At 40.1% G+C, this 17,605-nt stretch overlaps 1 protein-coding gene across 1 annotated transcript; it reads right to left on the bottom strand.

Annotated features, from left to right (window-relative positions):
* Positions 1 to 7,299: 7,299 nt before the first annotated feature.
* Positions 7,300 to 8,013, bottom strand: FTMT (ferritin mitochondrial). Its single transcript, XM_033111053.1, has one exon. The coding sequence runs from the start codon at positions 8,011 to 8,013 to the stop codon at positions 7,300 to 7,302; it is 714 nt and encodes a 237-aa protein (XP_032966944.1).
* Between the last annotated feature and the right edge of the window lie 9,592 nt (positions 8,014 to 17,605).

Genomic DNA, 17,605 nt, shown 5'->3' with positions numbered 1-17,605 from the left:
ACTAATTTTGAAAGAACTGACATGATTGGTAAGTGATCACAATGTGCATCTGCTATTTATATAATGATTTGTGGATTAAAGAGCTGGCAGCAAAGTTTGTTCTTTATGTAATTTATTCACAGTAAGTATATCATGGTAACTGAAACTTGAACAATGCTGTTGTGTGAGGAACCATTATTATTTAACTAAACAAGTAACTGAAATTCATGCAAATTGGAACAATGTCAAGCAAAGACTGCCTGTATGTTTAATCAATGCCTAAGGAGAGAGTAAAACAAATAGTTATGGGAAATACCTTAACTGATCCAAAGAAGAGGAATATGTGTCCTCCTCCAACTTTGTATTTGGATTACTTCTTAATGTGGGAACACATTATAGACAAATGCAGCATATGTGCACTAAAGTGAGTAAAATTTATAGCAGCTGCTATTTATTTGTTATATTTAAATTTTATGATTTTTAAAAACATAATGATTTTAAGTGGTTAACATTTCACAAGGGAGGAAAGGATATATAATGAAAAAAGTCTTACTAATGCCCCTTTCCCAAGTACAGGTTCTTTTTTCACTGAGGGCAACTGACATTAGCCTTCCAGAGATAGTCTTTGCATATGTAAGCAGACATACTCACAAACACACTCACATAATTTTCTCCCCTTTCAAAACACAAGTTCTAAGTAGCTGATATTTATTGAGCATTTGTTATGTAATAGACAATTGTGCCAAAATTTATGAGCTTTATCTTGTTTAATCCCCCAATGAACTTTGAGGTAGGCTATTATTACAACAGAGGAAAATCAGTCTCTGATCATTGAATTTTTCCCCAAATCATGTGGTTGGTATGTGGTGGAAATAGTTATTCTCACCTAGGTATTCTGCACTCTCAATTGCAGGCTCTTAATGAGCAGACCACACTGTGTAGCTTTTATGTATAGGTCATGTAATAACATTTTAGTAGTCTAACAGCCTTTTATGTTACTGGGAATTCTTTTTGATCATTCAGCCTATAAAAATATGATGCTCAGGGGGTTTGTGAGAGACAAAGGTATGTCCAAAAACATTAGGAATCTCTCTCAGGAAGTCGTTTGGTCACCATCTGCACTGGGAAATTGGCCAGATTGCTTGGAAGGAGCCCAACTCTGATTGCATGTCTTTAGTCTGTTCTCAGGGACTGTCTGGCAGTCCCTCTTGTTGGGCATTAGAATTCCATCTGACACTCAGCATGTGTGTGTGTGTGTGGATGCACACACACACACATCATGTTTTGTCCATTTATTCATTCAAAACAGATATACCTATTGCCTTAATCTTTCTCAATAGAAATATGAAGCTTAGGAAATCTAATAACATATGCCAAAGCCTGTGTACCTTTCTGATTTCATAAACTGAATGCTGTTTGACAGTTTATGTTTAACAGGCTCTTGTGAGCAGAGATGCTACCCTTGTCAGCCCTGGTTAGTTAGCCATCGTGCATGTTTTCTAGTTGTCTGCTTCTAGAACGCATCTCTTTGTGCACTGTTAGAAGGAGTTTACAAAGTGTGTTTCCTGTGTTGCTCCCTTTTCTCCACTACACATACCTCTCATCTTTTTTTGTGACAGTAGAGGTGAGGAATGTTTTCTCTGCTGCATTGTCTCGGAGAGTGGAAAGCTTGAAGATGAATTTGAAATTTTTAAAAAGTCAAGTGAACTTTCTTGCTGAGTAAGAAATCTGCACCTCTCCCCATCCCAGTCTCTTGGTCCTGGGATATCTTGGCGTGCAGATTAAGTGATTCTCTGAGGAAGCTTGACCCTTTTAAATAACCTGCTGAAAACCTGATTAACAATTGAATGCGGAGGATAATGATTTTCCAGCGCTGCTAGTGGGGAAAGAAATACGATGTGTTTTCCTGCAAGTGTGAAGGCCTTGGAGTTCGCCAGCTCTGGGTGTTTGTGTTCAAGAGTAATACAACATATCACAATATAGCTAGGGGTTTGGACTTATTTCTTTCTCTATCCTGGCTTTTTGTGTAGAAATCTAGCCTCCCCTTGGCTCAATTCACTTTTTCATTTGTGAAAGAGCCAGTCTTTTTTTAAAAAAAATATTAGACAGAGTAAAGATTATACCCCATCTATAAAATAATGTATGTTTACTATTTTGTAATAATATCTGATAAATGAACTAAAGTACAATACAATGTTTCTACATGGAGGTAGCCCCATCTCGGTAGATAGTCTCATATGCTACTTCATTCAGAAGTGTGAGCTCCTCCACCAGGGCAAGCACCCTCAATTTGTCTTCCTCTCATCTTAAAGTCCATGGCACATCTCTCCTCTTTTACGCATGCTGGTTTGGAGGACATGTCCTTCCAGGTTGTGCCTGCACTTTTTACCTTATGCTCCACGCTCCCCTGGAACGTCTTTCTATCACTTACTTCTCACGTCTCTCCTTTTATACGGCTTCTTTCCTCACCCTACAACACTCACAGACATCTTGTACTGTCTTGCACCTTCAATTACTTACAAAAGAAAAACTTTTCAAAATAGAATTCTGTATTCTCCACCTCATTTAGCTTAACCCTATGAATTTAGCTTTCTATCTGCATCACTCACTCCTAAACCACTATTCTGAAAAAACCCAATGACTTCTTAATGTCAACTCTGATGGCCTTTCAATGGTAACCTCATTAAATTTCTGTAGCATTTGATGGAAGTTCTCTCCTCTCATGGCTTCCAAGACTAGTATTGTTTTATAGGTTTTGCATTTTTTACGTTTCTTTTCTGTATCCTGTCAAGGGTTCCTTATCTAATCTTCCCTAAATATAGAGCTCCTTCAATTTTCCAAGTTTTTATGTTTGGACCCCTCTCTGTCTTTCTTCTCTCCATTTGTCAATTCAGCCTCTTCAGTTTTACTTACCGTCTCTATATGGATAACTTCCAGATTCACTTATCTGATACTAATTTTTTGAAAAATGCAGACCAGCACTTTCAGTTGGCTTCTGGGTATCTTCACTCACTCACTCACCTACTCGTTCACGTGCATTCAATGAGAATCCACTAAAAGATAAGAACTGCTCTAGAGCTGTGGACACAGCAGTGAACAAAGCAAAGCCCTTGTCCCACAGAACTTACATTCTAAGGAAAGAAGGAAATATAAGCAAATTAAAAAAAAATGTGTCAGTTGGTGATAAGTGCTATGGAGAAAAATATATCAAGTAAGAGGATAGCGAGAGATAGGAAATGTGGTGACTAATTTAGACTGACTAATCAATGAAATCTCTATAAAATGCCACCTGAGCAGAAATCTGAAGGAAATGAGAGTGCAAACCATGTTCATACCTGGGGGGGAAGTGTTTCCAATAAAAGGAAGAGGTCCTGAGGTACAAGGAGGCACATGTGACCAGTACAGTGACGAAGAGAGGGCTCTCTCTCTCTCTCTCTCTGATATGGGGATAGAGATCTATAACATGGGGAGAGACAGAGAAAGAGAGATACCTCTTTCATCTCTCTCTCTCCATATATGTGTGTGTGTGTCTATATATATATATTCTTACTACTTCTTATACTCTTTTACACACACACACACACACACACACACAAATATAAGGTTCATAAAGTACAATGGATAGAGATATCAGGGGCTCAAATCACATAGGGACTTGTGGGGCATGGTACAGACTTTGACTTTTACTCCGAATGAGAAGAGAGCTGTTGAAGAGTTTTGAGCCAAGAAATAACAAATTTGATTTACACTTAAAAGAAACACTTTGGCTGCCTTGTGGAGAAATGATTGTATGTGCTCAAGCGTGAAATCAGTTAGACATGTCAAAAGTGTAATGTAAAATGTAATAATGCAGGACAAGAAAATGGGAGCTTGTAACAAAATGGCAATGGTGAAGATTGTTACAAGCGGTAGGATCAGGATCTATTCTGAAGGAAGACCTGAAAGGATTTGCTGAAGGCCTAGTGTAAGGTAAGAGAGAAAGAGAGTAGTGAATGACTGCAGCTTAGAAACTGGTAGAATAGAGTTTCCATTTAGTATGACGCAAAAGACTTTGGGTTAATTAGATTGTGGATGGTGGTGAAATCAAGAGTTTGGTTTTAAACATGTTAAATATGAGATGTCTATGAAATATCTGAGGGGAAACATCAATTAAATATTTAGATACATAAGCATGTTTAGATACATAAGCATAGTCACAGGATATATATATATATATATATATATATATATATATATAGTCACAGGACTACATGAAATCTTTAGAGAACAAGTATAGATAAAGAAGAGACGAGGTCCAGATGTGAGGACTGAGTTCTGGGATACTCTAATGTTTAAAGTACAGGAAGATGAGGGGTGATTAGAAAGGGAAACGGCCATATAGAACAGTAAGCCAGTGCTTCAAGACAGAAATAACAAGTCCTACTAGCTGGTTGAGTAAGAGAAAGGCTGAGAAATAATCATTGGACTTATTATCATCATGGAAGTCACTGACGATCTCGACATACAATAAAAAGGCTGGCATGGTGGTGAACAGTGAGCACAACCTTACTTGGGGGTGGGGATGAGACTAAGAAAGAACAGAATAATTGGAGACAGGAAGCAGAAATAACAAATATGCTGGTAATTAGTCAAGCATATTACAAGATAGGGTTATATTATATGATTGTAAATATACAATTACAGGGAAATTTATACAATATGAATGCATATAAAATAGAAGTATATATACCGACATATGAAGCTAGACGATCTCTTAGTGAAATTGATATTTATTTTCTTTAGCTATTGTCATTTTATAGTAAATTTCTTATCATGGACATACATTATTATCATAATAAGAAAAGTAAAACTATAAGCTAGAGAGAAAGCAATAAGGGCCTGAACCATGGAGAAACCATTGGAAAGAAAAACAAAGAGATGACGGTGAGAGTCTAGAGGCAGAGTCTTTTAAATATTACAAACAATTGAATGGAGAGTTAGAGAAATGGTGTACAGGAAGAAAATTGGTAGCTATCAAACCTGTGTTACTGGAGAATAGAGTTGAGAATAAATAGAGATTGTGACAGGAGGAATAGTTGGGGTTGGGGGAGGGCATGATGATTTGCTTTTGATTATGCTGATCAGTCTTACTGTACATTTGATCCTTAAATAGGTTTGTTTTGCTGCACAGGAACCCTATTACATTTCTTCAGAAAATTTCCTCTTTAATTCTTGTAGATGAGTATTTTTCAAACTGTAGATTGCACCCCATTAGTGTGTCATGGAATTTATTGAGTCTCTGTCCACCTTTTTGTTAATAAAATAGAATTGAAGTGAAAGTAAATAAAGTAAGGGTATTGTCTCCTGAAATTTGTGTGTGTGTGTGTGTGTGTGTGTGTGTGTGTGTGTGTTTGTGTGTATGTTTCTGTGTATTTACATCCTGGATGATGATATTTCTTATTTTATCCTGTCAAAAACATTCAATAACAACTACGCTAGATAATTATTTTACATATTCGCATCTCAAATCTCCTAATCTCCTCCTACCCCTCTCTACTGTCAGTTGATAATCCTCTTATTTTACTGAGAGTTTAGCAGTAATCACAGGAGAAGTTCACACGTTTTCATCATTGAATTATGAATTTCTGCCCACATCATTATGTGTTTGACAAAATCATATTTGATAGCCGCAGAGTGTTCCACGTGTAGTACTTTAATCGAAACCATTTTATTGAGTTTGCGCAGTCATGTGAGTGCTCCTGTCAGGTCCGGGACTGCAGGGAACACAATCTGCCAAGGACCCCGGCTGCTGTGCTCTAAAATCAATTCCTCTCTTACTTTGTCGCAAGGGTATACTCCTATGGGTCGCTTCCAGTCAACAACTGAGTGCTAGACATGTACTTAGGCAGACCCATTTCTTGGAGACTTGGGATTCCTCTGATGAGCAACTTTGGCTGGAGGTCTCCCAGTCAGCCTTGAAGAACTTTCCTTAGACCTGCGCACAACTTTTCCTGTCTTCCTTCCCTCACGATCAGACATGCGTGGAGTCTGAAGCCTCTCCCTGCTTCTTCGAACTCCTTTCTCATTTTCCCTCAAGGGCCTTTCTGTTTTCCCTAATAAATTTCTCAGAGACGTTTAGGTGGTCCACAGAGTTTTCTTCTGCACAGCTAAACTGCTGGTTGCTTACCTCTTAGCACAGCATTCTTCTGTTGGGAGCCCTTCACCTCATTGCCGTTGCTCACTCAATTAAGCCTCACCCCTCCTTCTCACTTCCACACTTTGGCTCCAGTGCATCTTTCTAGACACCACCCAGTGCTGTTAGTCTAGTCCAAGGGTTGCTTACCAAATATCCTCCCACTCATTTTATCACATCTCCTCCCTTTATCCCCCTAAGAAAACATCTCCCCAGTTGATGCCTCCTTCCTTCTGGATCCCTTCTTGACTTTTCCACCTCATGATGTCTTTTTCCTCTCCATTTTAAAGGCCGTTTTCTACAATGTATTCACTCTTTTTGGTATGTTAATAGGCAGGCTATAGGGCCCAGTGCATAGTCTGAAATCAGACATACCTGGATCATTATATTACCATCAAAAAAGAAAAAAATTCCAAACACTAGCTGAGATTGGATATGTTTGGGAAACACTGAGCAAAATAAAAATAATCCAAGCTTTTTTATTTGTTTTGTTTATATTTGCAAGACTTCCCAGAGCCCTTAAAAAGCTAATATACACTGTGACTTTTCAAGGCACTGATACCTTATGTATCTTGTCTTGAATTTATTTGACCCACAAAATCTTTTTAAAAACAGATCATCTCCAGACATTACCATTTCTTGGAACACACTTTGGGAAAAGGTAAAAGTTGTCATAGAATTTTTGCATGTATGACTTTTATAGTACTATATGTATTCTTCATCTTGTTATAGCTATTTGTGTATTTATCTTACACATTTTCCCACTTCAGCTTTAGCATAAGATCGTGAAAATAACAGGGACTTGTTCAGTTGAAAAATTACAGACTTTTAGTGAAGGTTCATGGTCTGGAATAATATTTGGTAACTGGAGAAAGTTTGTTTGCATCTACTTTCAGTAGCTTTTTTGAAGTCTTTTTATACCCTAGTCTTCTGGACTACCTTTTAGGCTGGGAAAATTATCTTGATGCTGGGCAAAAAGCCCTTGTTAACATGGGGCTAAGTACATTTTCTCTGTAAATCACTTTATTGGAGGAACAGTATAACAGAGGAGTATTAAAAGTGGAGGTGCATTTGAAGGGTACGAAAGCAGGAGACAGCTGACTCTGGATCCTGGCACACCATGGGTGGTGGGGGAGGCTGCCTGTGGCTTAGTTCTGATTCTTTTCATCTCCAAGGGTATGCTTGTCAAAAAGGTACTCTGCCAGGCCACAATCCGGGGCCCCCATCTTAATCAAGTTGTGCACGTGGTCACCTAGTTCTTTGATAGACTTCACCTGCTCATTTAGATAGTGGGTTTCCAGGAAGTCGCACAAATGGGGGTCACCTTTGGCTGAGGCCAGAGTGTGCAATTCCAGCAATGAGTGGTTCACATTCTTTTCCAAGAGCAGAGCACATTTCATGGCATTCAGACCACTTTCCCAGTTGTCCCGGCGGGGTTTCTTGATATCCTGCAGGCAGATCCTGCCTCCCCGCTGGTTCTGCAGCCTCATCAGCTTCTCCGCGTGTTCGGTCTCTTCCCGGGACTGGCGAAGGAAATATCTAGCGAAGTTGTTCAAGGCCACGTCATCGCGGGAGAAGTAGTAGGCCATGGACAAGTACACGTAGGATGCATAGAGCTCGAGGTTGATCTGACGGTTGATGGCTGCCTCTGTTTCCGGATGGAAGTTCTGGCGCACCCGGGAGGGGGCAGAGGAGGACCCAGCGGAGTCCTTGGAGGAGGCGGCTGCGGACAACAGGCGGCGTGGGGCGGCGGGCCAGGGGCGTGAGGGGTGCGGCCGGAGCTTGAAGCCACCACGCGCGCTGCGCAGGGACACCAGCGAAGTGCTGATATGCTTGGAGAGGAACAAGAAGCAGGACAGCATGCCTCCTCCCCTTCAGGAGTGGGGAAACTGAGTCCAAGTTGGCTCAGCGCGCGTCGGGCACAGGAGCGAGCGTCAGGTCTGAATCAGAACCAGGCCCTAGGCGACGGCGACTGCGTCACACGCCCCTTCCCTTCCAGAGGCGCCCCGTTCCTCGCGGTTGGCAGCCGGGGGCGCGCGCCTCAGACAGATGACAGTTACACAACTCTCTTTATCCAAATCTTCCTCCATCATCGAAGCAAGATTTCTGCTCTTGGGAGTTTTTAATTTATTATTTCACCTAAGTGAAAAATGCTGCCCAAAAAAAAAAAAAAAAATAGGCACTGTGACTTGCAAAAGGAAGGACTGAGCCAAGGCACACTTGCCCTCCCTCTCCGACCTTTCTCTGTCCAAGGACTAAGGGATGGGGAAGGCAAGGGAGTGAAATGGGGGTAAAACAGAAGTAGCCACCCATCTATCCAAGAGAGCAAAGATCCCACCTCCAAAGTGGGTGTTTATAAATTGACTTTCTAATTATTTTAACAAATTTAACTGTGGAAATAATTGCCAGTATAGTGGGCAGATTTTCAAGAGTCTGTAGTAAGACAGTGCTTTCTTTTAAAAAGACATTTGCTTTTTAAATATAAAGTTGATCTTCATTGTAAAGAAATCAGATATTGTAGGAAAGAGAGAAGAATATATAAACTAGCTCTAAACTTGGTGTCACTTTCCTGTCTTTTGTTTAGGCAGATACATATTTTTTTAAAAGCGTATGTTTAACTTTTTAAGAAACTTCAAATTGTTCTCCAAAGTGGCTGTACCAAGTTACATTCCCATCAGCGGTGTGCGAGAGTTCAAGTTCCTTCACATCCTCAGTAAAATTTAAAATTTAAATTTTAGCCATTCTAGTAGGTGCATACTGGTATTTCATTGCATTTTTAATTTGCGTTCCTGGAATAATTAATGATGCTGAGTATGTTTTCGTGTACTTCTTTGCCAACCATATATCTTTGGTGAAGTGTATGTTCAAATCTTTTGCCCATTTATATGTTGGGCCTTTTGTTTTCTTATGGTTGTTTGATTTCTTATGGTTAATATCTGGGTCTTTTATAGGTATTAGTACTGCTTCTATTCAGACCTTCCTTTTATTGTCTTTATTTATATTACCTTTTCTATATTTCCTTGGGTAAGTCAGATTACCTTTCTAGGTTAGTTTCCTCAATTGTGAATTTAGGATTCTACTTACCTCCAGTGTCAGAGAATGTACGCAGAGCACTTATCACAGTGCTTGACACAAAATAAATACTCAAAGTATTCTGTAATAGTTTTTATTGGAAAATTTCTATGTAATATTCAAAGTCAACCGTATTATTCAGTAAGCAATACTTGTTAATATCACATATGGATAAACTTATACAGCTTAAAAGAATGCTTACGCGTATGATATTGTTGCTACCATGTGTGGGTAGCAAAGTAGAAATTCTTTTATTATATGGACATATCAAATTTGTAGTTTTGTAGTAAGCTCCCTAGTCTCAAACGAGCTTCTTAAAGTGTACCATAAATAAAGGTGGATGCCTAAGATCTAGTTATACTTAAATTCTGCTCGTATAATGTGATTGATATTCGCTAAGAAATTTCTCACTGTTTTTTGCTTCTGTATATTCATCTTTGCTTTTATTTTCCCCAAACTTTTGCTATTCCTAAAATATAGTTCCCTAAAGAGAGGTTATGAAAATGATTCTTTAGAGTGGTATTAAATGCCAACTGCTGCTACTAGTAGTGTTTTAGGAGAAATGATGCTCTTCATATAAATGCTTATCCCCAAGGTAATAAAAAGCATAGATATAAAACAAATGCAATACATGAAATGTAATGCAAAACAATGCCTTAAAACCCAATACACATTTAGATACCTCCTGTTAATTTGTCAAAAATGTTTTTTCTTCCCATTACAAAGCATATCATATATTTTGCGAGACTTTTGCAAATGCAAGGATGTGGTTGGTGTTATTTTTATTTTATGGGAATTTTGATTTCTAGTAGTCATAATAAAAGTAATGCTGTTCTACCAAAAACACAAACCTAGACCATCATCCACTACTCTTCACAACTCATTTCTTCCTTGATTTTAATGGCTTCTTCTCTTCACTGAACACCTCCCTAAGCTTTTGTGCTTTTCTGGGGTTCCCTCTGCTTTCTCACCTTTCTTTCCTCCCTTCTTTCACTTTCTCATGAAATCTATCTCATCTTTTAAGTGCCATTAAATATATTACCTTCTCTATAACATCTTACATAACCTCATTTGGAATGAATCACTACTTGTTTTTGCTGTTGTCAAAGTACTTTATTTACATTGAGAGTATATCATGTTATAATTTCTTATACGTGCGTGTCTGTGTCCTTAAGGGCAGAGCCTGCCATCTAATTTCAGTGATTGTGTATACGAGCTAATTGCTCTTGTATTTGTGCTTAAAACAGGCATTGCACAATCTAAAAATAAACAGATTAATACTTATGATTTAAATTTTGGTTTTTTTAAACTTAAAGTAACATTAAATAAAAAATGAAAACATGATGCCAAATCAAGAGAAACTACAGAAGAGAGGAAAATATTTTATATTTTGTAACTTTAGTAGCGTTTTCTTTCCTACTTTTTGAACAAAGTGGACATACATTTTCATTTTGCATGGGCCCTGCATATAGGATAATTTGAATTGATTCTACAGGGGAACTCTGCCCTCAAAAGTTGTCCTGAGCTGGGGCGAGGACCTGGGCTTTTATACTCTTGCATCAGCCAATCATTGTCTAGGGCCACTCAAGGGAGGTGTACACGCCCAGGCTATCAGTTTGTCTGCAAGTCCTGGCAAAGCAGCCGCAGTAGCCTGATGCTGGCTTCCTAATAGTGTTACAGTTTCTCTTGTCAGGAGAAGCACACAGTAGAGCGGGCAGGGGCACACAAATAGTTAGAGGTTTCCAAGGGCATCCTGGGCAGAATACCAACATCTTCTTACTTGTTGCCGGGCCTAATGTCTTTTTGAGATCAGTGCAGGATCCAGTAGTACATAGGTGACACATTTGAAAATTAGAATGATTCTAAAAAGGTTTAATAAAAAGATTACATACAGACGTATGGAAAGTTAAGCTCCCTGGAGCTGATCTCAAGAGGAGGATTGCTTCACAGAACCCAAGTTAGAGGAAGCTGTTCAGAAAGAACCACCCAGAAAGGAGCAATGACCCCTGGTTGAGGGACAGAACCAACCTCAGGAAACCCTGAGGGAAGAATCCAGTGGAATACATACCTTAGCCTCACTCTCTTCCTTCCCTTGGCTCTCTTGCTTGGGCTTTGCATAAGTTGAACCTAACAGAAAGCCAGAAGGGAGGGAACTTGCTGTAGTGCATTCAGACGAGCCCCTGGGGAAGAGAACAGGACAGAGAGGTTACAGAGTAGACATGTAGAGGCAAACATAGGTATAAGACTCTCTTATGCTCTCCCAATCTACTGTCCATAGCATGGTGTCACGCGGGGTGTCCGGCGGGGTGTCTGGTCCCGCTCCCCACACAAGAACGCAGGACATGGCTAGGCCAAAAAGGAACACCCACGGAGCCATAGGTAGGGAAGTCATACCACTATGGTCTCACTGGGTTTACACGACGTGCGACCTGCTGTCCGCTTTGCTGCCAACCGACCGACTCTCCTCCACTCTCCTCCACTCTCCTTCAGTCTCCTCCTCTCTCCTCCTCTCTCCTCCTCTCTCCTCCTCTCTCCTCCTCTCTCCTCCTCTCTCCTCAACTTCCCTCCATAGCTGCAGCAGTTATATTAGTGGCCAATGGCTCAATGGCTACAGCTGACGGCCAACCAGCCACAGCTGATGGCCATTTACTACCTGAGCTAGCACCTTTCCACATGAGGCCGAGAGCCTGGAAACTGCTTTCTGGGGCTCTGTCCCCACACATGGCCACAGATAGCGTTCTTAAATGTAAATATGATGAAATCATTCCCTTGCTTTAAACCTTTTAGCGGTTTCACACTAAACTATTGCCCTGCAAAATACGTTCTCCCTTGCTTCTCTATGGCAATTCTCTTGCTATTTCCAGCACCCTTTACTCTCTGCAAACTCCCAATAAGCTTCAGTCGTTATAAACTTCCTTTGTAGACACTGTAATGTATCGTTTGTTCCTATCCCACAGGCTTCTACATGCTGTGTCCACTACCTGGAGCACCGTTCCACCCCTATCTAACACAGGGAGGAGTGTGAAGAGGGTCAACAAAACCTTTCCCCTTCTGCATGAGATTATGACCACTGGGTAACTGTCTAGCTCTGCTACAATGTAAAGGGTATGTCTAGGCCATCTTGCTTGTGCAAATATTACCCATGATTGGCAAATAAACACTGAGCTTCCCTGAGTGTGTTGACTCTTGTTCCTGGGCCTGCCCTTAGTGGGATTCATGGAAACTGGACTTGTAACAAGAGATACTGACTCTTGTGGGACTTGAGGCTTTTTAGTCAGGGCATCTCCCATACTTGTTTTATGGGGGTATTGAGAGGGTGCTTGATACTCTCCTGTCAGTGAGCTGTGCTTCTTGTCCCAGGTCCTTCTGAGTGGCCAGGTACTGGTATTGTAAGTATGAGTGCTTAGTTGAGCCCACAGGGAATAAAGAAATTAACATGGATCTCTCTTCTCATGGCCCCACTGCGGCTACGGCTTTCCCACAGCTCTGCAACTGTGCCTACCCCCACTTCTCCTTTTGCAATTTTGCTGGCTTATTTCCACCATTCTGTTGATCATATCTTAGATGGTTCTTGGACGCCTTCAGGAGGTCGTACAACCCCATCTACTCATTCTGTCAAGAGACTAAATTATAATGATCTACTTACTTTTTATGGCCCCACTAAATTAAAAAATTCTAGTTGTCAGGGAAATATCCATCTTTTCCACTCTTGTGCATCTAGCATTTAGATTGGTACCAGACACAAAGTTCTCAATAATACTATTAATAAAATGGATTAGGGACTACAATTGCCTCAAATCGCCACATTTTCCTTGTCTCAAATAACTCTTAAGGAACAAAGTTGATGGGAATTATAGTTAGTTTAATGGTTCAGTTGTAGTTCATTTAATGGCTTATTTTTGTCTAGCTCCACTAGTAGTGGAGGCCAGTGAACTGACATTAATTTTGAGCCTTATATTCTTAAAGGTTGAATAAACAGTCATCTTAAATCAATTTGATCTGATTTGACTCAATTCCAAATATGTTTTGAGCACCTGCTGCTGGAAGAGTAAGAAATATAAGATACTGTGAAAGAGTAAAAGAAACTTGGATTTTAGGACCTTTGTGACTTCAAGATAAAGTGGTAGAGCTACATTCCATCATAGAAGTTCAGATGTCTTAGCATCTCAAATGAAGCACAGAAGGATTTGTGACTGCCTGGTAGAGAAGGTCAGATTTAATTATGGTCTTAACGAGGTTGGGGGATGAAAACTCTATGCAGGAAGAAGGAAAAAAAAAAAGCTCATGGGAAACTCCCAAAGGTGAGAGGATGGAGATACATTTGGAGCAGAAGAGTATAGACAAAACTCTGTAGGACTTGGCTGCAATATGCTCAGTAATTTTCACCTTAGGAGAGAATTGATTGGAATTGGGCCAAGGTTTTGAGTATTTTTTTCTAGCTCTAAAGAGTTTAGTCAGTGTATAAGTCACTGCGTGTAAATTCTATTGCAGTTTGAAATCTTATGAAATAATAAAATGCATAAAACATATATGCCCTGTCCTTTATCTGTGCTAGGAATAGCTATTTTAAGTGCTAGAACCCTAGAAGGATGCTGCTTCCACTAAAGAGATGTGGTTTGCCACTGTTAACTCAAGTTACATAACATGGGATTCTTTCAGTTCATGGGTTGGACCTGGATAAACAGAAGGTGATTGATGACTACACATGTATTCTTTTTTAAAAAATATATAAAATATATATATTTAAAACTTTTTCAATTACAGTTGACATACAATATTTTAGTTTTAGGGTTACAACATAGTGGTTAGACATTTATGTAACTTAGAAGTGATCATCTCAATAAAACTAGTACCCACCTTATACCACACATAGTTATTACAATATTATTGACTATATTCCCTATGCTATACTTTCATCCCCATGACTATTTTGTAACTACCCATTTGTACATATGAATCCTTTCACCTTTTTCATCCATCGCTCAACCCACCTCCCAACTGGCAACCATCAAAATATTTTCTGTGAGTTTATTTATGTTTGTTGGTTTATTTTGTTCGTTAGACTCCCCGTATAAGTGAAATCATATGGCATTTGTCTTTTTCCACGTGACTTATTCCACTCAGCACAATACCTTCTAGGTCCATCCACGTTGTTACAGATGGCAAGGTTTGATTCTTTTTTCTCCTCTGAGTAATATTCCACCACTTATGTGTACCACCTCTTCTTTATCCATTCGTCCACTGATGGACACCCGGTTGCCTCCATGTCTTGGCTATTGTAAATGATGCTGCGATGAACATATGGATGCACATATCCCTTTGAAGTAGTGTTTTGGGTTTCTTTGGATGAATACCCAGAAGTGGAATTTCTGGGTCTTTCTTTGTCTCTTGTTATAGCCTTGTTTTAAAGTCTTATTTTGTCTAAGTATAAGTATTGCTACCCAAGATTTATTTTTCGCTTTTTTTCCATTTTCATGAAATATCTTTTTCCATCCCTTTACTTTCAGTCTGCGTGTCTTTCAATCGGATGTGAGTCTCTCGTAGGCAGCATATATAAAGGTCTTGTTTTCATATCCATTCAGCCACACTATGTCGTTTGATTGAAGCATTCAATCTATTTACACTTAACGTAATTGTTGATAGTTATGTAGTCATTGCCATATTATTATTCATAGTTTTGATCTTTTTCTTCTTCTTCTTAAAGAAGTCCCTCTCATATTTCTTGTAATACTGGTTTGGTGGTGATGAACTCCTTTAGCTTTTTCTTCTCTGGGAAGCAAGCTCTTTATCTATCTTTTGATTCTAAATGATAGTTTTGCTGGGTAGAGTAATCTTGGTTGTAGGTCCTTTCTTTTCATCACTTTGAATATTTGCTGTTAATCCCTCTGGCCTGCAAAGTTTCTGTTGAGAAATCATTAACAGTTTTATGGGAGCTCCCTCATAGGTAACTCACTACTTTTATCTTGCTGCTTTTATAATAAGAGTCTGTCTGTGTCTTAAACTTTGGCATTTTAATTATGATGTGTCTTAGTCTTGGCCTGTTTGAGTTCATATTGTTTGGGACTCTCTGTGCTTCTTGGGCTTGTATGTCCATCTCCTTCACCAGTTTAGGGAAGTTTTCCATCCTTATTTCTTCAAATAGGTTTTCAGTTCCTTGCTTTCTTTCTTCCATTTTGGTGCCCCTATAATGCAAATGTTGGTGTGCTTTATGTTATCACAGAGGCCCCTTAACTTTTCCTCAATCTTTTGCATTCTTTTTTTCTTTTTGCTGTTCTGATTAGGTTTTTTCTGCTATCTTATCTTCTAAATCACTGATTCGATCTTCTGCTTCATTCTGTCTACTATTGATTTCTTCTAATGTGTTCTTTATTTCAGGTATTGTTTTCTTCATTTAAAACTGATTCTTTTTTATGTTTTCTACCTCAATTTTTATATTTTTCTATCTCTTTGTTGAAGCTGTGACTGAGATCATTGAGCATTCTTATAACCAGTGTTTGGAACTCTGCATCTAATAGATTGCTTGTCTCCGTTTTGTTTGATTCTTTTTCTGGAACTTTGTTCTGTTCTTTCATTTGGTCCATGTTTCTTTGTCTCCTCATTTTGGCTGCCTCTCTCTGTGTTTGTATGTATTAGGTAGGGCTGCTATGTCTCCTGGTCATAGAGAATGGTCTTATGTAGTGTCATGGAGGGCCCAGTGGTGCAGTCCCCCTGTTCACCTGAGCTGTGTTCCCCAGGTGTGTCCTTTGTGTGTGTGTGTTGTGTGTGCCTTCTTGTTGTAGTTGAGCCTTGGTTGCTGTTTGCATGTCAATGGGAGAGATTGACCCTCACACTAGTTGGTTGTGAGTACTGACCAGTGACTACAGTGGTTGGAGCTGTTGTGCAGGTGGTGACCCAATGTAGCACAATTTTCTTTAGCTGGGCTCTGCTGCCTGCCCAGTCTGACCCTTGGTGTGTCATTTGTGGAGGTGTTTGGGTGGTGCTCTGGTGTGATCTGAAGCAGGCCACTGAGTGTATTGATTCTGTAGCCTCTTGGGAGGGGATCTGTTGCAGGCCAAGGTCAGCCACTGCCTAGGCCCTGCTCAGGGCCACTTGGACTGAGTGGTGACAGTGATCTGCAGGTGGTTGCCACTTGTGCTGGGCTTGGAGGTGCCTGGGAGAGGCTATTCTATGAACTGAGGCAGGTACTCACTATTGTCAGGCTTGGGGCTGCTTAACAAGATGCATGTGGCATGCTGAGGCCAAATACTGCTTGTTTGAGCTTTGTGAACCTTTGAGAGATTTTAGGAAAGTCTGCAGCATGAGCCAAGACATGTCATTCATATGAAAAAGCCACTGAAGCTGCTTGGGGGGGTCCTCAAGCTGGATGGCGCAGGGTCTCAGGGAATCACTAGGGCAGGTTGAAGAGTGTTAGACAGTTTGGTGGAGACTCAGTTGTGGCAGCCACCTGTGTCTGTACCCGAGGAGGGGTGAGGGCTCAACAAAGAAACAATGGATTCAGTCAGCCCTTCTGTCTGGGAGAAAGCTGCCTCTCCAGCCCTCACTCCAAAGCCAGACAGTTTAGTTCCTCCCCATATGTCCCTGAAGATTTTCAAGCTGCTGCCCCAGTACTGGAGCTCAGAATGAGTGAGTCCATCAGCTAGTAAGTCTGTGTGCTGGCCCTTTAAGAGGAATGCTTGAGACTCCAGCAGCCCTCCATCTCATTCAGCCACAATCTTTGCTGGTTTTCAGAGCCAGAAGTTGTGGGGATTTCTCTTCCCATCACCAGATCCCTGGGCTGGGGAGCCTGGTGTGGGGTTGGGACCCCTTGCTCCTCAAGGGGGACCTCTGCAGCTCAGATATGCCTCCTGATTTTAGCTGACACACACAGGTGTGGGGCCAGCCATACTGCATCTCTTCCCCTCCTTCCTAACTTGATGTGGCTTCTTAGTATATCCTTAGTTGTAGGATTTCTGTTCAGCTAGACTTCAGGCAGTTCTCAATGATAGTTCCATAGTTGTAATTTTGATGTGGTCGTGAGAGGATGCAAGCACAGTGTTTACCTACTCTTTCATCTTGACTGGAAATCTCTCATCCTGTAAGTGTATTCTTTGTAATCTCTTCTGCTTGTTGTGCCTTAGCTCTATCAATATTAGCTCAGGAGTAAATATGTTTGAAATTATTTTTTCTTTGTTAAAAGGGCTAAGACATTATATATTTATATAATAAAAACTTTTTGATAATGTTTGCTTAATTCTGCTATTTTGAACAATTTTATAATTTAAAACAGGATATAGTAACACAACATTTAAACATAAGCTCTAAATCTTCTCCAGTGATCATAATAAAGATAGGTGGTAGTCATTGATGCCACCTGAATGTGGTAAGCACTATGCAAAGCTCTCA

This window comes from Rhinolophus ferrumequinum, chromosome 7 (genome assembly GCF_004115265.2).
Source record: "Rhinolophus ferrumequinum isolate MPI-CBG mRhiFer1 chromosome 7, mRhiFer1_v1.p, whole genome shotgun sequence".
In the NCBI taxonomy this organism is placed as follows: domain Eukaryota; kingdom Metazoa; phylum Chordata; class Mammalia; order Chiroptera; family Rhinolophidae; genus Rhinolophus; species Rhinolophus ferrumequinum.
This window is presented reverse-complemented; position numbering and strand designations above follow the sequence as displayed.

Excerpts from the sequence above, each read along its gene's own strand:
- FTMT (XM_033111053.1), bottom strand. The coding sequence starts at position 8,013 with ATGCTGTCCTGCTTCTTGTTCCTCTCCAAGCATATCAGCACTTCGCTG.